General features: G+C 55.2%; 1 protein-coding gene across 1 annotated transcript in view; it reads right to left on the bottom strand.

The window, feature by feature from the left end:
* The window catches only part of CACNG4 (calcium voltage-gated channel auxiliary subunit gamma 4), a 59523-nt gene extending 32336 nt beyond the window's left edge, over positions 1 to 27187 (bottom strand). Inside the window, exon 1 of the mRNA XM_025889935.2 lies at positions 26862 to 27187. Within this exon, the coding sequence (XP_025745720.1) occupies positions 26862 to 27081 (220 nt within the window). The 5' untranslated portion in view covers positions 27082 to 27187. The remainder of the gene's footprint in view (positions 1 to 26861) is intronic.
* Positions 27188 to 27393: the final 206 nt, after the last annotated feature.

Genomic DNA, 27393 nt, shown 5'->3' with positions numbered 1-27393 from the left:
CTGCCCACCAGTCAGCCTCCAGGAAGCCTCCAGTGACTTTGTGTGGGCACCCTGCTGTGCGGCCCTTAGATTTACCACCTGTCCCCATTATACAGAGAAGGAAACTGAGACTCCAAGAAGCAGCAGAGAGGCCAGGATTTGAACTCAGCTCTCTGGTTCCAAAGTGCACACTTTTTACTCACACAACACCCAGCTTAGTGGTCACCAGGACTGGGCCACCTGGGGGCCAATTTGGGAGTCAGCTGAGTCCGCTAGGGGTTGTTCCTCTTTGGTGAGTTATTGAACCCCTCTGTGCCTTGTTTTCCTGCTTCGAGCAGCCAGGATAACCGCAGGACCTGCATCCAAGGGGAGGATGAGGTAAAGCACGAGAGGTCCTCGGCCACGTGCCTGATGTGCCTTCCCCGCGTGTATCTGCTCAGCCTTGAGACACTACTGTCCCTGAATGACAGAATGTGTCATCCCATGAGCGAGTGCACAGGCATGTGGGGGGGACGGCCATGAGGGAGAAGGTAGATGGACTGGAGTGCACCTGTTCCGGGGGCCCAGACCAGTCCCAGCAGGCCTCTGCCCCCAAATGCATATGCTTTACTTTGAGCAGACAAGCACGTTGGACAGAGGTAGGCAGGGGCAACATGGAGCGTGGCAGATGCCAAAGCCCTGGAAGCCAGCAGCCTTGCCTGCCAGCCTCTTAGAGCCCACGGCTCCAACTGAGCCCTAATTCACAGGGCTGCTGCCACCACTCATTAATAAATGAGAGAGAACCTCTCAGCAAATGTTGAGCCCCGACATGGTGCTTGCAGCCCCCGCTGCGAGCCTCGGGCCCACACGACCACGAGCCAGCCGGCCTCCGGGTGAGTGAGGCGGGGAGGGTGGCCAGGCAGGAGGTCTCTTACAGCCAGTCGGAGCCAGGGTGGGAATGTCGGGCGCTGGGGTGGGTGTGGCGTCTGGGATTTCCTCTGGGGAACTCAGAGGCAGCCAGGTTTGGAGGGCCCTGTGTTTGCTGACACAGATCGGGATCACTGGTTGGAGGCTGAAAGGTCAGTCTGATGAGTGTGTTTTCCAACTGTCTGGGGAGCTAGAGAGTAGAGTGAGGAAAGGAAACATAACTCACCGTCCTTACTGGGGGACCCGTATCTGGCCTGGGGAGAGTGAGGTTCTAAGAGCAGCAGGGACCCCCCAGTTCCACCCCTGGACAGGCTCTCTTTCAGAGCCAGAAGCCCACTGTCTCTGTCCCCATACTTTGGTTTAGGGATACCTGCTGGAGGAAATTGGGCTTACCCACAGAGGGATGCATTTTCATTCGGGGACTCTGTACCTTCTTTCATAAAGGGTCTCTCAGTGCCCCCACAGGCAGGGACCCCATCTTCCTGGGAAGTCCTGCTTGGGTGATGTTTATATCTACAGCCCTATCAGGAACAGATCTAGATTTTGTTGGGCCCTGAAGTTTGTGCAATTAGACACCCTCCTAAAGAAAAAGAACAGAAAAAATTAGGCCTAGGAAGTGCCCATGCAAGGGAGGGACCTGAGGCTTCTTAAGCATCACGTTAAGTCCATCTTTGGGCTAACCCAGCCCAGGCGGCCCAGGTCCCATGGCTGATCTTGCTCAGAGAAAGCGATGTGAACACCACAGCCCTCTCCCACTCTGTTAACCTTTTCAAGAAGCCCCCCGCCAGACCTATGGTCTCTACATCAGGCTCCAGGGAGTGCTAGGTTGAACGAATGGATGGATGGATGGATGGATGGATGGATGGATAGATGGATGGATGAGGTTAAGGTTTCATGGGGAAGACCACCTCTGAGATAACTCTTGAAGGATGGACGGAGTTTGGTGGGCAGTGGCTCCCCCTGGGGACAGTCGCATGTCGTCCCAGCCAGCGTGGTGGGAGGTGGGGCTGGAAATGCAGAGCAGACAGCAGAATTCCAACCCAGAATTCTCCTCTGAAGTGGCAAAAAAAGCTCAGCTTGCACATCTGTGCCTCCATATATCTGATTTCTATACCCTTCAACGTCAGGGCCAGATTATGCCCTAAACATACAAGGTTTCTGGTCGTCAGTTGGCAAGACACTTTCCTGATTCTTCATGCACCCAAGAACCATCAGCATGTGCTTGGGAAGGGACAGGTCATATCCAGAGCTAGTATACATGGGGGCTGGGTAGGGAGGTGCATTCCCTGAGCAAGAACACCCTGGTCCATAAGAGATTCTTATGAGGGGCATGACAGAACGTGCTGAAGGTGCCAAATGGACCAACAAGTGATCTCACAGGAAGAAAGACATCTGCCCCCAATCTGCACCTTCCTCCCTCCCCCATCCCCCCCCCACCATGGCTCAGCTCAGCACCAGGAGGGGCAGGGACCCTTCCTATGGAATCTGGCCTCTGGGCACAGGGAACGGGTGCCTCATGCCTCACGCTATACAGGGAGGAAGACCTTTCTAAAGCATTTTGTTTGTTTGTTTGTTTGGGGGATCTTATTTCATCACCTTTCACCAGGCAAAGCTGCAGTGATGCTTACCATTCAGGAGAAGGGGAAGGGGCAGGCAGAAACTGTGGGACAGCTGAGCCCCGCCTGAGATGGGGCTGGAGCTCAGCCACACCTTCAGGCTCCAGGGCCAGGCGCCTCCCACATGCACACCACCCATCCCGTGTTTTCCTCTGTGAGGGAACCACGCTTGCAAAGCTGCCACTTCCTGAGCTCCTAGCAACTGCCGTGCTTGACGGCCTAACCCATCTAATCCTCCACACAGTGCTCTGCGGCTGGTATGATTGCCCATCCTTGATAAACAAGGAGACTCCGATTTAAAGGGCGCGCAAGAGATTTCCCCAAGGTCACACCCTAAAGTCAGGGACACAGCCAGGACTCCGAGTCAAGTTCCTCTGAGCCTGGTAGGCAGAATCCTAACACACTTTCTGGAATCCCCCCAACCCCCACCCCCACCCGGGCGTGCTCCCCTTGAGTGTGGGAGGAACCTGTGAATTTGATGAGGAAATCACATTATATAAGACCCCACGGTGGCAGGCTGGAGGGGGCGAAGTCAGAGACACATTCCTGCTGGTCTGGAAGGAAGCACATAGGCAGGTTGTGAACCGCCAATGGGGCCGTGTGGCAAGGAGCTGTGGGCACCCCTCGGGGCCGACGGCTAGCAAGAGAACAGAAACCAATTGTGCCAGCAACCGGTGAGCTCGGAAGAGAACCCCAGGCTCCAGAAAGGAATGCAGTCCGGCTGACACCTTGAGTGCAGCCTGGGGAGACCCACGAGCAGGAGATCCAGCCAGGCTGGCCCCGACTCCCGATCCACGGAAACTGTGAGGTCCTAAATCTGTGTTGTTGCAAGCCACTAAGCTTGTGGTACTTTGTTAAGAAAAGCCTCGCAAACTAATAGGTTTCTCATCTAAACAAGTCCGTGTGTAGCCTTCAGTAGCTCAGTCCAGTCTTGAAAATAGCCATTGACCCAGAAAGAAACAAAAATATTCACGTTGCCTTGGAAAAATTATTTCAGCTCTCTGCGAATCAGTTTCCTCAATTGTAAACGAGGACAATAACAGTCCCGACGTCAGAGGGCTGGTGGGAGGGTTCGAGGAAGGGATGCAGACTTGTTCTCAGCCTACAAAGTGCGTTCTCAACACACGGTGGCTAACAAAGTCACATTTCTTTTATTTCAGGTTACCCACTCTCGGAGCGTGACGCCAGAAAGGCTTCAGAAGGCTGGCTCATTCGGTGGTTATTGGCAAGGCTGAATTAATTTCCCTGGATTCGCTTCCCAGGCCCTCTGTCCCAGAGCACAACAAACAAGGAGGACTTAAAACAAAAGAGATTGATTCTCTCATAGTTCTGGAGGCCAGAAGTCCCAAATCAAAGTGTCAACAGGGCTCTGCGTTCTCTGAAAGGGAAGATTCCGAGGGAAGAATCTATTCCAGGCCCTCTTCCTCACTTCCGGCGTTTGCCTGCGATCCTCGGCTACGACACTTCAGTCTCTGACTCCACAGGACCTTCTCCCTGTGCGTGGCTCTCACCTTCTTCCGAGGACCCAGGCTATGGAGTGGGACTTCATCTTGACTTGATTACATCTGAAAAGACCCCATTTCTATATAAGGTCCCATTTACAGATACCAGGGTGAGGACTTCGGCATATCTTTTTGGGGGGCACAATGCAACTCACATCACACCCCAGTGGTAAAGACCCTCACCCTCCCCGCCTCTTACCCAACTCTCCAGCTGTTTCAATGCCTTGCATAGGATGGAACCAGGAATGGGAAGCCTCTGCCAACAGATTTCTGCCATGTTCTGGCCTGAGGGAGGCACCCCGCTTCGATGTCCTGTATCCTTGGGGCTCTCTGGAAAGCCCCAGAGACCAGGTGCCGCTCAGGTGCAAGAGCCCAATGAATGATGGAGGTGACAGAAAGCTTGGGGGCAGGTGCAGGAGGCCGGCCCGGCAGGAGGCCAGGCTTCGTGTGGGGTCGATAGGCAGATGCCACAAGATCCCTGGATTTCTCAGGAAAACAGTAAAGGCTGCTTCATCACTTCAAAGAAAAGCTGGTGCTGCAGTTTCTGGGGCCTTCTCTCTTGCCAGCGCCTCTATCCTCTCTCTCACTGAGGGCAGTGGAGGAGAAAGGTGCACCTGCCCAGTGGCTCCATTGACCAGATCGGCCGAACCACTCTGAGCCCCAGTGCTTGTGATCCGACGTGGATCTTCCGCCCCAGCAACAGGAAGGGATGGGTTGCAGACAGATGCAGCTGCAGAGGCTTCCAAGCGCCGGTGCATGGGGACTCACACAGTCCGCTGTGTCCTCTCGGGCTGGAGACCCTGTGGCCATACCGTGTGGGGTTGCGTGCATGTGCACACAAAGGGGTTGTGTAGCCACAAGGCTCACACACAGCCATGGGGTGCAACTCTTGCTTTCTCCCTCGGTGCAGACCGGTGGCCCGCACAGACCGGGGGCACATTCGATTGCAACAGGCAGGTGTCATACGTGAACCAGCACACACAGACCAACACGCCTTACCACCCACCCAGGCAGCTGGGGGTACCCCTGTATCCCAGGGAACTACACTTCCCAGGCTCCCTTGCCCATGGCTTCTGGGCAGTTTTGGCCAATAGGAGGCTTTGCTGGAACATGAGCAGGTACAAGGAAGGGAGAAGTCAGGGTGTTTCTCCCTTTCTTCCTTGGACAGTGTTGGTGGGGGCTACTGCATCTCCTCTGGGGGTCCAGTTTCTTCTGGAAAGTCCCCCCCTTTGTGGGCCCAGCTTCCCCACCAACCCAAGCACTTGCTGGATGGGCTGGCCTCTGGCAAAACCACCTCCTCTTGTCTCATTTCACTGCCGGGCTGGAAGGGGCTTCCGCTTGTGGCTCACGTCTGGGTGCCTCATGATTCCCCTGTTTGGCTTCTCAGCTCTTCTCTCACCTGGGAAATCAACTCCCTTTATTAAATTTCCTCAGTCTGAACAACGGAGAGAGGCTTTTGTTTTTCGGGGATGGACCCAGACTGATAGAACAATGACAACCACCATTTATTAAGCACATAGAAGGTGCCAGTGATTCTTTCGTGCATTATCTCCTTGAATTCTCACATGGGTAGAGAAGGAGGAGGCTCAATCGATTCCATTTCGTAGACAAAGAAGATGAGGCTCAGAGAACTTAGCCAACTTGCCCGAGGAGAAACCTCCATTTCAACCCCGTTGTAATCGAAAGAACACAAGCTTTGGTACAAATCTCAGTTCAACCCCTTAGTAGCTCTCTGGGCTCAGTCAAGTTACCTAGTCTTCCTAAACGTGTTTCCTAGTTCTAGAATGTTTTTGTCACCCTAAGCGGAAACCCGTACCCATTAAGCAGTTGCCCCTGCTCCCCTGTCCCCTGAGCCCTCGGCAACCATTAATCTGCTTCCTGTTCCCATGAGTATGTTGGACACTTCGTATAAACGGAATAATCCAGTGTGGGGCTGTGAAGAGTTGAACTGTGTCCCCCCTTCCTCAAATTCCTATGTTGAAGTTCTAACCCCCCAGGATCTCAGAATGTGATCTTGTTTGGAAAGAGCCACTGCGGATATAGTTCAGAAGGCCATTAGGGTGGGCCCCAATTTGATAGGACTGATGTCTTTAAAGGAAGGGAAGATTTGACACAGACACACGCTCACAGGGAGATTGCCACAAGAAAATGAAGTCAGAGGTGTACCAGCCAAGGAACACCACAGACCGCCAGCAGAAGCTGGGGGGAGAATCCCGGAACAGATTCTCCCTCACATGGGCAGAGGGAACCAATCCTGCCCCCCACCTTGATCTTGGACTCTGGCCTCTAGGACGGTGAGACAATGAATTTCTGGTGTTCAAGCCTCGCAGTGCGTGGCACTTTGTTATGGAGGCCCTAGCTTCTGTGGCTGGCTTCTTTCACTGCCCATGTTTTCGAGGCTCACCCGTACTGCAGGAGCATGACTCGCTTCTGTGCTGGGTCTGCCAGGGCTTAGCTCTAGAGTGTTGATAGCGAGGGGTCTCTAGACAGTAAGCGGGCAGCAATGTTCTCTCTGCTGCAGGGACGGAGACATGACTAGGGCTGGGGCAGGGGGGACAGGTGCCACACTTCCAGGAAACAGAGCTGGGGTCACACCTGCGGGATCTTGGAGTACAGAGCTACCCATGTCCTGCTGAGAAACAGGTACCAGCCTGCGTGGCTCTTCACAGCACCCCGGAGATGGTCCCGGCTCTCCCCTGCATCCAGGGGCTGGGGACCTCCCTAGGGTGGCCTCTCAGTGTGGAGGCCAGGAGCGTGGTACCCAGAACCAGACCGCCTCTGTGCAAATTCCTGGGCCAGCTCTGCTGCTTACACGCCCTGCCACCTGGGACACTCACTGCAACTCACTGGGCCACAGTCTCCCCATCTGCAAAATGCGGAGAGTTAAATAGTGAAGAAATGAGCTAAGACACCAGAGCCTTGTAGAGTTTGATCCGACCTATAAAGGCCCTGTTGTTCCCTGCATGTGTCTGGGCTCTGGCCTGGAGCTGTCCTCAGCAGCCCCACTCACAAAGCCTGCTGCTCTTCCCAGGTGTCCTGTCGTGCTTGGTGACACGCCACCCGCCGCCGTGATGGGCTCCCCTCTGCATCCCCACATCCAGTCAGTCTGTCTCCAAGGTGGATCTCATATCCACTCTCTCTCTGCTCCATCTCACTGTCCTAATCCAGGGTCCATCACCCCGGTCAGGCCTTTTCTAGTATTTTCCTAGCAGGTCTCGGTGCCTCCAGCCTTGCTCCATCCTCCGTAGGAGAGTCACAGTGAGCTCTCAAGACACGAGTCAGAACCCGGATGCCACCCCCAGTGGAACACTTCACTAGCAACTCTTGCCAGGAGGGCCAGATGCAGGCTCCTGAGCACGGTGTGAAGGACTCTAAGCTCCAGCCCTGCTTTTCTCCCCAACCCCAGCTCCTGGGCCTCCTCTCCTACTGGACCTTTTGTTTCAGTGGTCCCAAATCTCTTCAGCATTCCAGAAGACACCCTGTGTTCTGTGCATCCAAAGTGGCTCGCTCGGGACCTGGGACCCGGTCGGCACTCAGTAACTGCGGAATGTCTGAGGGCCTGGACACCTGCTTCGTACCGTGGCCTATGCTGGTACTCTGCCTAGAACCCTCTTCTTCTCATTTTCTTAATGAACTCATGTTCCTCTCTCAAAATGGGCTCAGATGACCCATTGCCTAGAAAGACGCCTATGCCCACACACTATGCCTCAGAGGGTCTCCCTCTCCCCAACCGGCGTGACTACAGCTCCTGGAAGATGCATTTATCATCACACTTCCACATGGAATTGTAATGGATTTGGCGATCTCTCTGTCTCTCCTCTCCCTACTGGGCACTCGTTTCCTCTAGGAATAGGGCAGGACTCTATTTTTCACCCAAGTGGCTCAGTAAAATGTCTGTTGAGGAGTGAATGAACGGGTGAATGAATGAAGGCATGTGCCTCTCTCTGTATGGTCAGTTCCCCATGACTGCAGACTCCTACACATTCTGCAAGACACAGCCAATGTCACCGTCTCTGGGCAGCCTTCCCTGACTTCCGCAGGCTGACAGAGGTCAGGCTTCTCCGGAATTGATAGATCATGACAAGGATCCCAGCAGAGCCCCACCCACTTAGGAGCCAGCCAAGGGCAGTCCCCACATTATTCAACATGGTAGCCATGGGTATCCTGTTGGAACTCAGGTGAGAACCTGTCAGACCTCTGCCCCATGCTCTCCAGTGCTTCTTCCTTCAGAGTAAAAGGCCAAGTCCTTACTGGTGGCCATGGTCTCCTCTCTGACCGACATCTCCTTCTCCCTCTCTAGCCACGAAGGCCTCAGACAAGCTCGAACAGGGCTGTGACGTTTGCTGTCCCCTCTGCCCCGCACGACTGTCCCAGAGACCTCCCCAAAGCTCACCTCACCTCCTCCAGCCTACTCAAACGCATCCTCCCAGGGGGGCCCTCCCCGGCCACTCTCCTGATTTTTCTTGCTTATTGTCCTCTGACACCATACAATCATTATGTGAATCACTGTCTGTTTTCCTCACGGCTGTGAAGGAAATTTCCCCTACCACCTAGAACACTGCTTGGTTAAGCAGCAGGCACTCAGTGAATGTATGCTGAACGAATGAAAAACCTGAGTGCCCAGGACTCAGTCTGGGGTCTGGTTTTTAAATTCCCAGTAAATATTTGATGGATTTGAATCGAGACTCAGAAATGCTGGCGGGGCACTGGGGGCGCATGGGGTGGGATGAGGGCTCCCCCCGGGCTGGATAACGAGAGGTCTCTGAGAATCACAGTTGCCTGGCTGGGAGCGAGAATGGTTTTAGAGAAGCAAGGTCATTCTTGGCCCTTAGGCCAGACCTTCCTCATCCAAAACATGCCAAGCTTCTGCTATGCTTAGGACTGGCCCCTCCTCAGCAGGTGTGCTGGGCTCAGGCAAGCATCTCCCTAAGGACGAGGCCCGTGTGGGGTGACACGGGTACTCAGCTGGTTGCTTGCACATACTCGGGCCCAATAACCAGAGCAGCCCTGGGGTGGGCTCAGACTCTCCTCAGAGGAGGTGGCTACAGCATCCTGACCAGAAGAGTGCACAATGCAGGTTCAAACTCTGCCTCCCCAGTTCTACCGTCTGAGGCCGACAGAACCCGTGTCCCTGTGGATTGGAGAGAATGCCGGGAGAGACTACAGCTCGGGAGGCATGCACAAGCGGGAGGTCTCGTCAGCTCCCAATCACGCCACCCGCTGATACAGGAAAGTCTTTTTCCTCTAGCCGGCCGAGCAGCGTTCCCAAAAGGCTGGATGCAAAAATCATGGCTGAATGGAAGAATAAATGAACCAAATCACTGAGTCCTCAGAACTTAGCACAGGCTAGGTGCCCACATTCCCAATGAGTATTTGAGGGATTGACTAGAATTGAAGAAAACATGGGCCAGCAGGTGGGGATCGATGGCGGCAGGTGAGGACTGGTGACAGGCCACCTGGGGGTCTTTGTCATCCCAGACCTGTATTTGTCTGTTTTTAAGTTTTGTTTGTTTGTTTGTTTGTTTGTTTTAAGATTTATTTCTTAGAGAGAGAGAGAGAGAGAGAGAGAGAGTGAGCACAAGTAGTGGGGAGGGGCAGAGGCAGAGAAAGAAAATCTCAAGCAGACTCAGTGCTGAGCACAGAGCCCGACTTGGGACTCGATCCCACGACCCTGAGACCCCAACCTGAGCCTAAGCCAAGAGTCAGACGCTCAACTGACTGAGCCACCCAGGGGCCCCTGTCTGTTTTTAATTTTTATTGAGGATAATTCACAGAGAGCAGCTCGATGAACATATGTCTACATTGATGCAACTACCAGCCAGATCAGGATATAGAACGTGGTCCCACACATGCCCGGGGGCTCCCTCTTGCCCCGTTCCAGTCAGTTCTCCACAAAGGGGAGCCATGCTGCTGACTTCCATCGCCCTGGAATCAGTCCTGCCTGCATTTGAACTTGATAGGAATGGAAGCATACAGGATGATCAGACTCCGTTCTTCTATCTGCTTTTTGTGAGCTGGGAGTGAGCATGTGAATGCCAACAGCTGGAATCTGGGTGTGAAAGTGTACTGGCAGGTGGCATCCCCTGCAAAACGTGGGTTCTGGGGGTTTGAAGTGTATGGTTAATGCCTCCTTCAAGGAGCTGTCTTGAGCAGAATGCTTTTCACCTTCTCTGCCAAGAGCCCCCGATCTTAAGAGCCGCCTTCAGTCTGACAGCAGAATCTTTCCTCTTTGGGCTTCATGAGTCAGACTCAGAGCCCAGCATCGTGCTCTGTTCTGGTCACGATGCTGTGCCCACCTCTTCCGAGAAGCCTGCCGAGCCAGCCTGGCTCACAGCCAGCAGCTGCTAACGGTGGAGCTGCACCTGTAGGACACATCCTCCTCTCTCGGCATCCAGCCCCCCTCCCCACCAGCAGCACAGCAGCCTGCATTTTGGCCCCTAGGTTCCTAGTGTCATTATGGACAGTTTGGGATATTTGCAGAACACAGAGCCACCCGACCGCCTCTCCTCAGGGCGACTAAGCCTGCTTCTCTTTCTCGATATGCGGCAGGCAGGGGACAGTTTTTTGCATGGGGCTGTAGAAAGAGCTGGAAGCGAGTTTTGGAGGCAGACGCCTGGGTGTACCTGTTGGCCCGTGTCCAGGCGGGTGAGCCTCCCTTAGCATCTCCGCCCCCCCACAGGGGAAGGGTTGCTCGTGCGGTGCTGTAAGGAGGGGATGCACCACGCCAAGTGCCTGCACGTTAGCGATTTTCAGAAGTTGTAGTTACCGCTGTTGTAGCTCGAAAATGAAGAGGAGGTGATGTGAAGCTAGACTGCTTGAGTCTGAATTCTGTTGTCAACACTTGTCAGCTCTGGGGCCTCTGGGGCAGGTAACTTAATTTCTCCATCCCTCAGTTTCCCCATCTCCACAGAAGTGGTGATAGTATCTGCCTCACGGGGCAGGTGAGGATTAACTAAATCAATATATAATAAGGTGCTTAGGACAGTTTCTGGCACATAGCAAGCGCCATGAGAGTGTTAGCTCACTCTCTCTCCTTCTCCCTCTGTAATATACCTGATTAACCAATGGTCATTAAATAACTACTTAAATAGCATTAAATCATAGCTGTTATGATGATGAGACACCATATGGAAAGTTCTGGAAATAATACATTTAGTGCCTGGTACACAGTGAGTGCTCACTAGATATTCACTCTTATTTAAAAAAAAATTCGTAATTTGGATTCTACACAAAGAAGTGGGCAGGTGTGTGTGGGATGGATCGGCAGGTGAGGGTGTTGGGGAACAAGGGCACCGTCAGGTGGGGCGGGCTGGCCTGGGCACCTACTGGCTCGTGGGCAACTCAACAACCCACCTCTGAGAAGTGGGGAGGGTCTCCTGCAGTGCCCCCCCCCCACCGCCCCCTGCCCAGGGTGCTTTGCATCAGCAGGCACCCTATGAAGGCTGGTTGACTGAAAGCCAGAAATGGTCTAGAGAAAACCACCAGGTTTAAAAACAAACAAAACAGGGCGCCTGGGTGGCTCAGTTGGTTGGGCAACTGCCTTCGGCTCAGGTCATGATCCTGGAGTCCCGGGATCGAGTCCCACATCGGGCTCCCTGCTCAGCGGGGAGCCTGCTTCTCCCTCTGACCCTCCCCCGTCTCATGCTCTCTCTCTCTCTCTCTCAAATAAATAAATAAATACATAATAAAAAAATAAAAACAAACAAAACAACAAAACAAAACCAGAAAATTTCCTTCCCGATCCTTCAGTGATGGGAGAACTAAGGGAGGACATAAACACCACTTCCAAGAACATGAAGGGCTTTTAAGGGCGAAGATGAGTGCTTTGTTTTTGGCTTCGGGAAGGACTGAACGAGAAGGAACAAACATTACCATCAGAGGCCCAGTGATTTTGATGGGAATCAACGAAAAACCCTCCAGTGTAAGACTGGGCATCTCTGCCACAGCCGCTGGGCTTGGGACCTCACGTCTGCCTCTGCACCGCGGCTTGCACGGCTGTCTTCGCTAAGGCCCGCTGAAAGCAGCTCTAATGAGCATCTGGCCACAAGGACCCCTGGGCGTTGACAGCTCAGCATCACCTGGTATTTGAAGGGTCAACTGACTCACTGCCCCGAAGGGCAAAGTGGTGCTGGTCCAGGTCACAGTGGGAACTGCCTTTCCTCCAGTATTCGCCATGCAAATCCTTTTTCTAAAGAATTTACACGAACGGAATTGGCAATGGAAAAAATCCGAGACCGAAGAACCCGTTATTTTAAAGCATTTGAGGATTTTTTTTTTTTTTTTTGGTGCCACAAAGCATGCATAAACTTGCCACAGGGAGATTTTTCAGAAAAGAAAAGGAAAAAAAAAGGAAAGAAATTTCTGTTCAAACTTCACTGGATTCCTATTTCGAGAAACGTGGGCCAGTCTGGCTCAGGCAGAAAAATTCCCCCAAAGGAACATTTCATGACACAGCTTTTATATGAAGTACTTAGTTTTACATATGGGAGAAAAGTGTGTAGGAGCGTCTATCTGGGGTTTATTTTCTTTTCATTTACTTTTGTGGTCAGTTTGGGTACTTTGATGGTATGAGATGGATTTCTAGGAATGCAAACCCAGTGTGTAAATTGTGCTTACAAGAAACAATAATTCGCCTGTGGACGGCTCATAGAGGCTTCCGTCCAGGAATCAATTTGGTTATAAGTCAGGGGTGGCCTGTAATAAAACACTGACAAAAGGTGGCTGGGCGTGATGCCGGGGAGCAGGCTCCTGGAGACATTTAAGAATAAAGAGAACAAATACCATCAATGCTGAATGAACCTACACACCCATTCATCGGTCTGAGGACGGGAGACAGGCCCTAGTGCTTTTTATTTTTTATTTATTTTACTTTTTTTAAAAAAGGTTTTATTTATTTACTTGAGAGAGAGAGAGAGAGAGAGAGAGATCACAGAGGGAGATGGAGAGGGAGAAGCCGACTCCCCGCTGAGCAGGGAGCCCGATGCGGGACTCGATCCCAGGACCCTGAGATCGTGACCTGAGTCGAAGGCAGACGCTTAACCGACTGAGCCACCCAGGTGCCCCCTGATGCTTTTTAAATTTAAATGTCAAGTTTCTATATCCCCCCCCCACCACACCAACATAACAGAAAATCTGAAAAAGATAGAAGGAGAGAAAAGAAATCTCGCATGGTTCCCACGACCACCATTTTAACATTTTGGTGAATTTCCTTCCAATTTTTTTTCCCCCTGGCCTCATAGAATAATCATAGCCATATTCCTATCTATTTTGTACCAGATGACCTTTAGAGGTTCCACATCTATGGGTTTTTGACTCACTCAATTTGCTACTTAATAGAATTCTCCCATGTTTAATAAACCTTCTCATAATCACAGACTTAAGATAGTACATTTTTATCTAGTAAGTGCCTCAAGAACTTTCAGAAAGTCTACCTTGAACAGGAAGCAGGAGAGGGTTTGTGTGATTTGACTATGGCACAGAGCGAAGGAAAAGGGAAAGAAATAGGAATATAAGGCAGAAAGCAAGAGAGGGAGGGAGGTGGTGGGGAAAGGAAGGAGGGAGGGAAGGGGGTTAGGAATAACAAAACGCGTTGGTTTCCCGGGACGCTCCTGGAAGGAGACCTGTGGTTTGGCCCGGTGGGTGTGGTGATGGTGGAACAGTGGGAGTTGGTACAACCCCAACAAGGACCGCTGGGGCACAGCCACCCAGTGGGGAGAGGAACTGACCAGGGCAAAGGTGGGGGGACAGGCCAGGGGCCAGCAGGCAACTGCCGGAGAGACTGAACCTCAGGGGCCACGGGCCACAAAGGGCCACCAAGGTGGAAGAAGGGAGACCCCGCACACGGCTGAGCAAACAGGACTCTTCACCCACCAGGCATCTGGCCTTGACTCACACACAGGAATCCATGGGCAGAAAGACAACAAAAGCTATTTTTCATCCAAGAGGAGCTGGACATCAGGAAAAATCAGAGCCCCTTTGTATGACATGCCAAATTGCTGAAGCGAGAAAATGTATCGGGCGAGGGCTCAGATGCGAGCCGGGAAGAGCATGCTCGCCCAGGGGAACCCGGCCGTCAATGTGCGCTTGTTATCAGGCTTTTCAGAGCGAGGGCCGGAAGCAAGCGTGGGCCATCCTCCCCCCACCGCGTGGCAGAGATGAGCTGGTGACACGGCCTTGGCCGGACCGTCCAGCCCCTGGAAGGGAGCCTGGGTGTCCTGAAATGTCCCCGGGGAGTCTTCGGGGATCTCAGTGCTTTCCTTTGCTTGTGGTTTGGGCGGGGGGATGGGGGCTTGCCGAAGTCTCCCTTCCTCTGAGACCCATCCTCACAGGTGGGACCCCTTCCCACTGCCCCACGTGCAGGGCATTCTCTGGGCTAGTAAAGGACACTAACTACCAGGCACTGGACCCTTTATTCCTGGCTCGAGCTAAGCACGGACATATCTCATCTCGGCTCCTGTGAGCAAATCTGCAGTGCAGGCTGTTGCTAACACCCCATTTTGCAGAGAAAGCAACTGAGGCTCCACAGACACATGGAATGATTGGCCGGCGGCCCCACAGTTAGTGGGAGGCAGAGCCTGGGCTCAGACCCCACTCACCAGGGGATTTGAGCGCCCCCCATCTCCCCCCCTCACGCGCTACTTTTCTCCAAGAGGCTGCTCATACAGCCGCTGTGTATTGCACGTCTATGGCGAAGCAGATGTGTGTGGAACCCTGTGTGTGTTTTCCTCTTGGTCCTCCTGCCGGCCCTATGAGACAGGTCTTGTTAGAGCCCCCAGGAGGAGTCCCACACAGCCAGGTATGCTCTGGAGCTCTCCATGCCCTGCACTGTTGCATGTGGCCGTCTTGTCTCCTATGGGTTCCCCGGAACCAGAGGGTAAGTTCCCCGAGAGCTTTCTGTACCCACCGAGCCCAGCACGAAGCCAGGCACTCAGCAGGCACCCCACAAATGCTTCACGGTGACAGAGTTTTAGGTCATACTGCTCTCCGAGGCAGCCCCTGGCCTTGTGTAGAGCTGGTGGCCATCCCTTGGACAACAGAGAGGTGAGGTCTGCTTCCAGCACCCAGCTCTGCTCCCCACTCCAGCCGCCAATTTCTGTGCAACCTCAGGACCCTCCGGTACCAGGTTCTCCATCCCGTTTTTCTCAACAAAGGCTCTTCTTGAGGCAGAAGAATACTCGAGAGAGCCTATGTCATTTACGGGGTCCAGGGCAAAATGGAAATGCAGATCCTCTTGTTCAAAAATGATTAAGGATTTAAAGATGGTGACAGCAGAGCACCGAACACACAGACAGGGTCCCAACTGCGCAAGTCCCCGGCCTGTGAATACAGCCCTGGTGACAACAGTCGCTTTGAGGCCTTTGTACATGACCTGTTACTGGGGTCTGGACTTTTCTAGGACAGTCTCGATTTTAAATTGTCTGGACCTCTCCCCTGCCCTGCCACCTCCTCAAACAAACTAGGAATGCCAACATTTCAGGATCCCAATAACACCTCCTGTATTACCTCTTATACCTTCGACAACAATAGAAAACCTCTTACCTGCTTTTTATCTAGTTTTAGTTCAGAAAAGAGAAATGCCACAGTGCCATTTGACCCGTGGGGGAACCGAAGGCACTGGGGTTCCACATTCACAGCCTGACATGTCACCTCAAGGGGGAACTGTTTTCATCCATCCAGCAGATGACTCCCACACCTGTGTCTTCAGGTCTGCCCTGCCTCATCCCCGTAGAGAGGGGTGGCCCCCCACCCTGTGCACTCAGCCCATCCGAAGTCCAGCTGTCCTGTCTCCAGTCCCCCTAGACCGCTCCTCCTTGGTTCTGTGTCTTGGGGCATGGCTCCCCTGCCTGGGGGTGTCTATCACTGTATCCCATTTTACAGATGAGAAAACAGCCTCAGAGCAGCTGGGGAATTTGCCCACGGTTGCAGGGAATGCAGGGTAGAGCAGGATTCAAATGCGCGTCTCTTTGACCAGCCCCCGTGCTATCAACCATCGCTTGGACTTGGTTCAGATATCACCTTCCCTGACTCTTTTTCTGGAAAGTGAAGCTCCTGGTGGGCGATGTCGGAGAGGTGTGTGGGGCCACATCTGCAGGGTTTCGTAGGTCAGGGAATGAGCCTGACTTTATCACCAATGGGTTGTGGTCCCATCGAAAGGTGTCAAGCTGGGGAATGATGTCATCTGATATTTTTGTAAGATCTTTCTGGCTGCGAGTGAGGGGCTGGCATGGGTTGGGGGGCAGGAGAGAGAGCCGGGACATCGGCCAGGACCCTGCGTGGGGCATCGGGGGCGAGAGATGACAGAGGCTGGGAGCCAGGGGGGGAGAAGTGGTGGGGAAGCAGCAGGTGTGTTCTAGGGGTGAACCTGGCAGGGCTCCTGCAGGGAAGTGGCTTTCGTCTGGTCTCTGTGGTGGCCGGCACTGTGCTGGGCGCCAAGCAGGCTCACAGTGTTTGCCGGAGGCTGAGCTAAGCACCGAGCGGGTGGGAGAGGAGTCGCGGCTGATTCTCTTGAGGAGAGACCACACTGGCCAGCAAGAGCACATCTGACATGGGAGGCCGCTGCCCACATGGGGTTCCTCGCCAAGGTATCAGGGTGACGAGAGGCCAAGCCCACGTGTTTCCACGAAAGGCAGCCTGCAGGCCTGTCCCCTCTGCAATGCCTCTGTGCGAGCGGCCACTGGGCCTCACCAGCACCTTCCCAAGTACCTTCTCACTGCATCTTCCCGTAGCCCTGGGGGGGGGGCGGGTGTGCACAGGGGGAGGATGCAGGGAAGGAGGGAGGGAAGGACAGGTATCATTTGCCAATTCTCCAAACAAGCAAACTGAGGCTCTAGGAGGTTGAGGGATAAGCAGAAGATGGTTCAGATGGTCAGTGGCAGGGTTGGGGTCAGGCCACAGGTCCCCTGAGCCCCGTTCCGATATGTCCACAGCCCAGCACCCCGTCCTCCTCTATCACAGCCCAGATCCCGCCACACCCGAGTTTGCAGCGGTAGCCTCAGTACCAGGAAACGGGGTGGGGGGACCCTCGGCCTGGGTGGCTGCCGCCACCGCCCTGGGCACGGCCTTGGTGCTAGACCCTATTTCAACTCCTAACTGAGAGCCCTCGGGTTCTGATTTTATGGTTCACAGAAGCCACTCCGAGCGGTTCTGCCCCTAAGAGATGATGACACATCCCCGTGTTCTCTACTGGCCCAAACATCCCCGGAGAGGCTCAGTGTCTTCCTTCCCCAGACCCTGGGGGCCAGTGAGCTGACCTGGGGCCCCGCTCAAATCAGCTGCAAAGGTGGAGCAACTTTTTTCTTCTGGGAAAATTTCCAAGGTTCTGGAAACATGGAGCCAGGGAGAAGGCAATCCCGCTGTGAATATCTACAAGATGCCAGGCACCTCGAAGGTGATTTTGCACACAGCCCTTTGCATATAAGCGTGAGGTTTACTCATGAAACCTTCACAGTGATCCCAGGGGCTGTCTCACCGTGAAGGGACAGACGTTTAGAGAGGCTGAGGACTTCGTCTGATGAGTGGCAGAGTCTGGACTCGAACCCAGGTCCGTGTGACTTCAGTGCCGGGTGTCCGATGCTTCTGTGTGGGCTGGTGGGGGCTGGGAGAGGGAGTTGGGGTGGGCATCCCGTGCCCTGCCTCTCTCCCCGGGGTGGGGGGCAGGAGAGAGTGATGGAGGTGAGCCAGGGAGGCTGACCTGCTTTAGCTAATGGGTTTTCTCCCAAGCTCTGGAGCTGGGCTTGAGTCAAGAAATTCCCCCATGGCCTTCCCACACTCTCAGAGACAGGGGCAATGGCCAGGGAGGAGGAGGGACACCTAAACAGCATTGGGAGTACCTCTGCCTCTGGGCTTGGTGTGGTAGGAGGCACAGAAGGGTGGATGTCACGACAGGAAGGACCTGGTTTCAGGTCTGCAATCCTTGGAGGTCGGGGAGGGGAAGGATAGGCAGGGGAGGGTGAGAGCAGCTCCAGTTAAAATCCCAACCGGGGTGGCTCAGTTGGTTCAGCATCTGCCTTCAGTTCGGGTCATGGTCTCGGGGTCCTGGGATCGAGCCCCGCATCGGGCTCCCTGCTCGGCGGGGAGTCTGCTTCTCCCTTTCACTCTCCCTCTGTGCTCTCCCCACTCTCTCTCAAATAAATAAATAAGATCTTAAAAAAAAAAAAAGAAAAAGAAAATCCCAAGCCCTACAAGCCAGTGCACGAGCTCTGCGGCTGGGGCATAAACCCTCCAGGAGCCCAACGGAAGAGCTGGGGTTGGTTTCGCGGGGGAGGTTGGCTTGAAGGATGGTTAGAAGTCGGGGAGAGGGGTGGAAGTGAGACGATAGATCCTGACGTTTAGGGGAGCAAAAACAATCAGAGGACTCTTCTGACCCAGCACCCCAACAGGGCGGCTCCCAGGCCCCATTCTGGCTCCAGTCAGAGCCTGGCTGAGTATGGCGTCATAGTCTGCCATCTTTGAGCCAGCAGAGCCTGGCTTCCAGGGGAGGCCCTGGAGCTTCCAAAGACCTTGTAGCTTCCCTCACAGGGTCGTCTGGCCCCCAGCCCTGTCCTGACACTGCAGAGAAATCACAGAGCCCTTGAAATGCAAAGGGGCAAAGCCTATGCCCGGGACCTTCCGGAAATACAGAGGCCAGGGGCACTCCTGAGTCCCCCCCGTGTGGTCCTACCAAGCATTCCGTTTGGGGAGCCCCTACTCTGTAGGTGTGCGCTGGGCACTTTCACATTTGTTGCTTCATTATCTTATTTTCCAGGTATGTGAACAACTCAGAGAGGTTAAGTAACCTGCCTCAAGCTGCACAGCTTACCTGGGAAAGCTGGGATTTGAACTGAAAACCTGGCCTCCTGCCTCCAGCCCATGCTGCCTTTTCAACAGAGTCTATTTCAATGTGACAGAAGGAGACAGGGAATACATTTCTCCCAGGCCTCTGTATCAGAGACAATCAGGCTTCTCTTGAGCAGTGGTCTCCTGCACACAGGGTACCTCACATTTGGTCATGCTCCCCTCTCTGTCCCAGCCCCGGGAAGCTCAGAGACAAGCAGTGGCCCGTCTCCAGCAACACGGCCAACCTTTGCAGCATGCATTTTGTGGGCTCATCGGACTCAACCATTCTCTTATTTTCCTGCCCTTATTTCTACTTCTGACCCAATGCCTCCTCTGCTTTTTTTTTTTTTTAATCTCATCCCTTTCTTCCTTTCTCTTTTTTTTTTTTTGTTGGAGGAAGAAGAATTAAATAGAGTAAAATCAAATTAAATAGAGTAAAAAAGCCATTTTCACAGCTTTGAAAAGGTTTTCACATAAAGAAATTGTTACGTTAGAAAAGGAATGTCCCTCATCTGGTACCACATCCTGACTCGCAGTTCGGAAGAGATGGTCTCATCAGCACCTCCCAGAACGCCATGGGGGTGAAGAGCAAGAATTGCGGCCGGCCGGGGGGAGCTTGGGCATGGCGCTGGGGTTAGAACCAGTGCGTTCTCTTACTGAAGCTGATCCCAGGGATCTGGCCGGTGCACACGTGTCCTTATTGGAGGACCCAGGCTCGTCTGAGTGTGTGTTTGTGGGTTAACTGTGATGGAGCTGATGAGCTGTGGCAGAGAAGGGCCCAGAGGGAGTGAGCTCCCTTCATCTTGCTGCGTTTCCCGGTGCCCACCTGAGGGGAGGCTATGCCCAGGAAGCCCTAACCAGGCAGCCCCCACACCTCCTTCTGCTCCCGGGTCTGTTACCAACGAGCCGTGTGACCTTGGATGAGTCACTTTGCCTCCCTGGCCTTGAGTTTCCTTTGCCTGCAGAGTGTGAGGCTCAGGCCCCATCAGCAGTTCTCATCCCCAGTGTGGACACATGCTGGGGTGTCACCGGCGGGGGGTAAGCTGGGTCACCTGCGAGTCATTAATCTTTTTTTTTTTTTTTTGCGAGTCATTACTCTTAAAAGGGAATGGAAAAGTGACCACTTATGCCACCAGTCACTGAAAGCAGATGCCAGGTCCCCCTATCCACAGAGCCACTCTCCTCACATGTTTTCTTGAAGGAACGAGAAGAGAGGGGAGCTCCTTCCAGCTGCCAGGAATCGGGTCCCCCCCACCCCCCACCTACATGCTGCTTCCCTTAGAGCAGAGGTTCTCCACAGGGGGCTGATTTTGCCTCCCCACTCCAGCCCCCCACCATGCCCAGGGGACATCTGGGAGTATTTTTGGTTGTCACAGCTTGGCAGCGGGGGGATGCTCCTGGCTTCTAGTATGCAGAAGCCAGAGATGCCGCTAAACAACCTACAGCGCCCAGGACAGCCCCAGCCACCAAGAAGAACCCAGCCCCAAATGTCGGTGTCCTGATGTTGACAAACCCTGTCCTGTCGTGACGGGCAGTTGATGATGAATCCAAACACTCGGGACCGTGAGGACTTAGTGTGGTCCTCCCGAGTTACCCTCCTCGGTACTTCTCAGCAGGACTTCTGGTGGCGGGCACGTTGGGCGGTCGTGCCAAACTTTGGAACCCCCACGGGTACAGGCTTGATTTCCTTTTCCATTCCTGCTCCTTCCTCCGTGTTCCCCACTCGGCCACGGCCCCGCTGTCTCGCACCCGCCGTAGCCCCAGATCCAGGCAGCCACCCTTGACTCCTCACCTCCGCCTGCCTGTCCTTCTTGTCACGTCTCCCTATCTCTGCTGCCACCCGTTAGCCCCAGGCTTCCCGTATGGTCTCCTGGTGGCCTCCTCTGCCTTCCAGAGTCTCCACTCTCCATGTGCAGCCAGAGGCTCCTCTAAAATCACAAGTCGGATCACTTTACTCCCCTGCCCCAAAGCCCTCAAAGCACTGACCCTGATCCTGACCTCCAAGCCTCTCCGGGACCCCCATGCGGTGCTGGAGCCCTGCCCAGCCTTTCCTGCCTCAGAGCCTCAGCTTGCCTCTTCCTCTTCCTGGAAGGTCTTCCTCCAGTCCTCCAACAGCTCTTTCCTGTCGTCTTGACCGATGGCAACCCTCCCCAGCCTCTCCCAGCACACCCCTGTTCTGTGTCTGTCCTAACCCTCATCAGGACCTGGAAGTGTCAGCTACCCCATGAGAATGTTGGCTCCGGGAGAGCAGGGACCGAGTCTGTCCCGTCCACCGCTGTGACTGAGAGCCTCACGTGTCTGACACAGAGCAGGGGCTCAGTGAGCATGTGTGGAATGACGAATAAGTGAATGGATGAATGAATGAATGAATGAATGAATGAAGAGAAGCAGGCCCAGCAGATCGATGACTTATAGCCCTTCTGTGTGTGTCTTAGCAGAAAAAAGGTTGAGAGCCACTGAACGAAGTAATCTCAGAGGTTCTTCCAGCTGGAGGAGCCCCCCCCCCCGCTGGCCCATGTCACCGCCACATGAACCTGATTCAACCTGGAGGCTGGCGGCAAGGGGCTTTCTGGGGCCTCTATAGCAGAAAGTCAGAAATGGGAGGAATGTTGCAGATCAGCTAGGCCCCTCCCCTCAGGCCCACCAGGCTCTCTTCCACAGCTCTAGTTTGGCTATGCCATTCTTTGCCTCCCTCACCTCTGAGACTCTGGATCTGATGACTTCACTGCCCTTCTCTGACTATAGCCCGAAAATCTCAAGTGTCCCCATCTGAGGAGACTGACCCAGGAGATTTATTTTATTTTTTTTTAAAGATTTTATTTATTTATTTGAGAGAGAGAGAGAGCATGGAGGGGGGGAGGGTCAGAGGGAGAAGCAGACTCCCCGCTGAGCAGGTAGTCCGATGTGGGACTCGATCCCGGGACTCCAGGATCATGACCTGAGCCGAAGGCAGTCACTTAACCAACTGAGCCACCCAGGCGCCCCCCCAGGAGATTTATTTTAAAGAGCTGCTGCTTTCCTACCGAGCCCTTCTGAAGCCCCTCACATGGGGGTCCTCCAAAGCCGGCTCTGTGGTGAGGTCCTTAAATCAGACCGCCAGGATCCCCAGCTTCTCCTCACTAAGTCAGCCGGGTCCAGTTAAAAGGACCTGGTTTTTTCTTACAAGAAGAGAGAAAGCAGTGGAGAACCAAGCAGGGCATTAAGGGAAGGTAGCCAGGAGAAGGGACTGCCAGGGCCCCTTCCTGAGTGACTAGAGAGTGAGGACCAGTTAGGGAGCAGGGACAGGAAAGGGAGATCAGCCCTCTAACAGTCTGAATGCTGATGTCCCCCCGAAATTCATATACGTTGGTGCTCTAACCCCCAGTGGTATTTGGAGGTGGGGCTTTGGAGGTGGTGACTAGGTTTAGAGGAGGTCTTGAGGTGGGGGGGGTCCTCATGAATGAATTAGTGCCCTTATAATGAGAGACCAGAGAGCCTGCACTCTGCCCTGTGAGGACACAATGAGAAGGGGCCACCTACAAGCCAGAAGCCAAATTGGCTGGTGCTTGATCTTGGGCTTCCAGTCTCCAGAACTCTAAGAAATAAATGTTGTTGAAGCCACTGGGTTTATCATATTCTGTTATGGCAGTGCAAACTGAATAAGACAACCCCCTTACTTGCCCCTTCTCAAATCTGTGTGGTTCAAATAAAGGACATCCTCTGGCTGGTGGAAAGCCGGGCTAATCTGTCCAGACCGAAGACATTCTCTAATACTCAAGAGCTGTGACCATCTTAAGCCTCATCTACATCTACGAAAGACAGATAATTAATATTTACCTTGAAGTGTTGTTGACAATGACATGAACTAACATAGTCCTGCACGGAGGTCTTCACTAAGTGATGGCTGTTATTATCAACATCAGAGGGCCAAGGAGAGCCGGCGGGTGAGGTGACTAGCTGGGAGAGCCCTGCTCTAGCTGCTGTCATCCACCTGGGCTTGACTGGACAGGCTGTCTGTGAGTTTTTGCAAGAGAAAATGAAAGCAAACACAAACAGGAAAAGTCCCCAGCCCGGTGCCTGGAGTGGAGTGGGTGTGGAAAGGACATTATTTAAATCAGAACGTCTCTGAATGGTCCCATGTTGGGAGCATGGTAAGGCAGAACTGCCCATCACCTGCCCAGAAAGGGTTCCAAGGGTCCGGGAGGAGTAAGCCCCGCCCCCAGGCCTCTGGGCAACTGGGCGGGGACTGGGCAGGGCCAGGGCCGACTGGAGCTCCTGGGTAGTCCCTGGTGGCTGTCTTCTCTCTCCCCTGGCCCCAGGGTGCAGTACTGATGGTTTCTTTTTCTCTGTGTGCCATGGTGTGAATGAAGTCTGGGTATACTGGTGTGAGAGACGTTGCCCAGGTGAGGGAGGTGGGTCCCTCACGGACCCTGGCCTCCAGCGGCCCCTGCAAACACTCCGGAGCTAACAGGGGGCGTGGGGGCTTTGGCACGCTGACATAAGCTGCGGCCCTCTGGGCCCACAGTCTCCTCCCCTCCTATATTTACACGAGGTCTTCTGTTCCCAGCACAGAGTACATGCTCCATAATGCTTGCTTACGTTCTATACCTTGCCTAATTGCACAATGCATTAGAGATTGAACAAATGCTGGTTGGTGATACCTATGATAGAAAAGTCCACAAAGATTTATGACTTCTTTCCTGTGTCCCCAGCTTTGGGCTGAGTGTCACCAAAGACACAAAGAAAGAATGAGGTAGGCTTGGTAAGGGAGGGAGCAGGAGGCTGATGGGGATGGGGATGGGCTAGTCCAGAACGTGGTAAGAGAGAGAGAGAGAGAAAGAGAGAGAGACAGAAACAGAAACAGAGGCAGAAATAGACGAAGAGAAGAGGAGGGGAGAAGGGAGGAGAAGGGAGGGAAGGGGAGGGGAGAGAGAGTATGTTATGCAATTTGGGCATCACCTGTACATTCTCACTTCTGAATGCCTTCATGCTGCTGTCAGCCCAACCTCAGAGCTAGGCTCCACTGGGTAGTCAAGTACTTGGTTCTATTTTTAATGGCAACCCAGAAGCTGTTTGGGAAAGGGCAGGATGACATGGTGGGAAGAGCTTTGTAGTGAGACAAAGGCTCAAATCTGGCCCAGCAGCCTCCTACCTGGGTGCGTCTGGGCAAGTGCCTTACCCTCTCTGAGCCTCTGTACCCTCGGCTGCAGACGGGGGTGCAGACAGCATCCTCTCGGGGCTGTGTGAGCATGCCATGTGCTAACATGCACAGGCTCTGAGCGCTTGTCCAATAGAGGGGCTCGGCAGGGCGTGGGGCAGAAAGAGGCTGGGGTGATGGCAGCCCTGCCCGGCTGGGGGAAGGCCTGTCCGACTGCAGGGATACCTTCAGTACACAGAGGGCTGGGCTCTCCGGGACCCGGCAGGATCATCGACGGGAAACAACCCGGAAACGGAATCACTGTGAGTTGCCACAAAACCCTTCGGAGTCCCACCGTCACAACCAGTGCTTTGTTAGCGGCCGGCTACAGGATTTCTCCAGGTTCATCCCAGAGGCTTGATCTTTTCTTTTTTTCCCCCATGTAAAGCTTTGGGGGTACTTTGCTAGAGAACAGGTGGAAATCATGCATTTTATACACAAAGCCAACACTGGGGTGACCAGGGCCCCAAGGAGGGGCTTGGGATGGCTGTGCTGTCTGGGTTCTGGCCTGGACCGTCGCTGGCAGGTGGAGGCATCACCGGGGTCAGGCGACTGTACTTCCCCGAGGTCTGCCGGCAGTTTCCACCCAGGTCCAGGGATGGATGATGCTAGCCACAACAAGCAATCCTGAACCAGCTCTCCCAGCGCTAGGTTGGTCCGAGGATGTTCCAGCCTTTGGATGTGGCCTGGTTTGGCCCTCAGAACCCCTGAGCTTGAGTGGGGGGGGTGAGGGTGGGGATGACAGGGGCAGCTCAGTTCTTATGGTGAAGTCCTCCAGATGGCAATTCCCCACCCTCCCTCCGCCAGCAGAGCCAGCTGCCCAGATCGGCTTGGGGCTCTCTTGATGAACACCGGGTGCAAACGGCTCCAGGCAGCTGGCTAGATGCTAAGTGCAGCATCAATCCTAATTAGGATGAGGAATTAATAAAGGAGGCATTCGAGCCTCTCTGCAGAGGCCAGGCTGGCCGCTGTGGAGGAGTTAGTTCCGATTTCCACGGGGAAACTGGGAGGCCTGGGGTCCACGTGTGCATTTGGGTGGTGACAGTGGCATGACTTACTGTGCCACGCAGAGCCTGTGAGGTAGAACATGGGGGCTCTGGAGCCCCTGTTGTGTGTCTAATTCAGGTGATGTGGCAGGTAGTGACGTGGGTACATTCTCCAGATGAGAAGAGTAGGTGTTCGTGATCTGAGCAATTGCACACCAGAAATGATGTTTTTCAGAAGAAAAGAGGAGGGTGTGATCATGGGCCCACCGATCCTTTGTGTGGCTGTGTTTCCCAAACTATTGATTGCACATGCCCGCTCCTCCAAGACTCCACTTAGCCTTGGCATTAAACTCCAGATGGCAAAGGGCAAGGCAGCCTCGTTTGGGAGAGGGTGTGGGGGGCAGAGATGGGCAGGATTCCCGCCAGAGCAGGTCTAGGAGGAGGGGAAGGGCGCAACTTCAACCTCGCGGAGCCGACCCAGCTTTATAAAGCCTTTTTTTAGAGGACTCCAAATGTGGCCAGAAAAAGGGCCATCTCTTTAAGAGCTCCCTACCAACCTCCACCAAGCTCCAACGCCGCTGAACTATTTGCAGGGGCTGTAACTGCAGTAAGGAAGCTTGAGTGTGTGGGAGAACTCCCCGAATAACGGAGGGGCGGAGTTAACGCACGGGAAAAGGTTACAGAAAAAGAAAGAGGAAACTCTGTCCAAGGATATCGGACAGGAACGTTCCGCCAACTTCCCCCCATCCCTCCTCCAATCTGAAAGCCAAGACCAAGCGGCAGGCCCCGTCCACAACCTGGCTGGGACCGGACCGCCCCTCCACAGCCACCTGTTAGTTCCAGTTCCGTAGCAGGGCGGGCAGCAGGCGCTGAAGTCGGGCGCATTGAGCCACTGGAGGCGTCTGGGCCCCTCCCGCAGAGGGAGCGGTCCCCACGGTCCCGGGACACCCAATCCCGGCCCCACAGAGGCGTTCCAACCTTACAACACCCACTACACGGCCTCCTTGCGCATCTGGGGGGCGCAGCGCCCCGCCCCTCTTGCCCCGACGGGGCGGCCACGCCCCTCCCAGGCAGTTGTCGGTCCGCGGGTCGCCCCTGCGCACTCCGGGATCCTGCCGAGGTCTCCCGCAGCCTCCCTGCCAAGGGACCGCGACGAAGGGCTTGCTCCCCGAGTCAGGGTGGGGGGGAGTCTCGGTGACGCACCCCTCCCTCCCCACCGAGCAGGGAGCAGCGGGCCGGGGCCCCGTGGAAGAGTAGGTGGCGGAGCAGGGTCTGGGCGGCGTCAGGCTCCGGCGACTCCGTTCGCCCGGAGCCCAGCCTCCACCCCCACCCCCACCCCCACCCCCACCCCCACCCCCACCCCCACCCCTCGGCCCCGGCCTGGAGCGAGCGAGGAGCGGCCCTGGCGCTCCCCGCCCCCGGCCGGCCCCGCCCCAGGATGGCCAGTTCCCATAGCAATCGCACAGACACCGGTTGCCAAGCAACCCCTCCCCCTCCTCCCTCCCCTCCTCTCCGGTCCGCTCCCCCCAACCCCAGCCTCCTCCCGCCCCCACGCCATCCTCCACCTCCCCTGGGGGCTCCGGCGCGGCCCCTCGGGATCGCTCGGGTCTCGGGCTGCACGCGCGCCCGTGTGAGTTTCGGTGTGTTTCATTGTGTCTGTGTGCGAGGGGGTGTGCGTGTGCGTGGAGTTTGTGGGATCGGTTTGAGGGACCCCGAGCTGGTGCACAGCTGGCCGCGAGGGGACCCGCCCGCTCGCTCCGGCTCCTTTGTGTGTCGCGCGAAGCCAGTGCCGCGCCCACCCCCTTCCCGGCCGGCACCCGGGGCAGGGTGTGCGTGTGCGTGTGTGTGTTGCGGGGTGGGTGGGTGCCGGGGCCGGCCGTACCTTCGATGCAGCACACCCGCCACAGTCCCGAGTGGGTGAGGTCGCCGCGGGCGCGGCGGGGCGCGGGCCCGTCGTCCATGGTCAGGTTGGTGCCGTTGCAGATGTGCGCGCTGGAGTAGAGCCAGTAGTCGGTGCCGATGGCGATGGCCATGAGCGAGAAGGCGGCGAAGGCTCCGGCCGTGGTCAGCAGCATCTGCAGCCCGCGGTCGCATCGCACCATGGTGGGCGCCTCATAGTCCGCCGCCCGCCGGCCCGGCCCGCCGCGCCCGCCCGCCCTCCTCCTTCCGCGCGCCGCTCCGGGGGCGCCCGGGCTGGGGGGGCCGAGGGCCGGGGGGCGGCGCCGCGCTGCGCTCTCCGACCCCGCGCCCCGGGCGTGCCTGCGCTCGGGCCCCGCCGGGGCTCAAACTCCTAGGCGCGGCAGCGAGTGAGGGCTGCGCGGGCCGCCGGGCGGGCTGGCGGCGGAGGCCGGGGGCTCCTCCCTCTCGGCCCGCCCTCCCGGCTCGGCCCGCGCCTCCGCCCCGCGCCCTCCGCG

The sequence above is a fragment of the Callorhinus ursinus genome, unplaced genomic scaffold (assembly GCF_003265705.2).
Source record: "Callorhinus ursinus isolate GAN/ISIS: 27379988/994484 unplaced genomic scaffold, GSC_fseal_2.0 scaffold50, whole genome shotgun sequence".
Lineage (NCBI taxonomy): Eukaryota > Metazoa > Chordata > Mammalia > Carnivora > Otariidae > Callorhinus > Callorhinus ursinus.
This window is presented reverse-complemented; position numbering and strand designations above follow the sequence as displayed.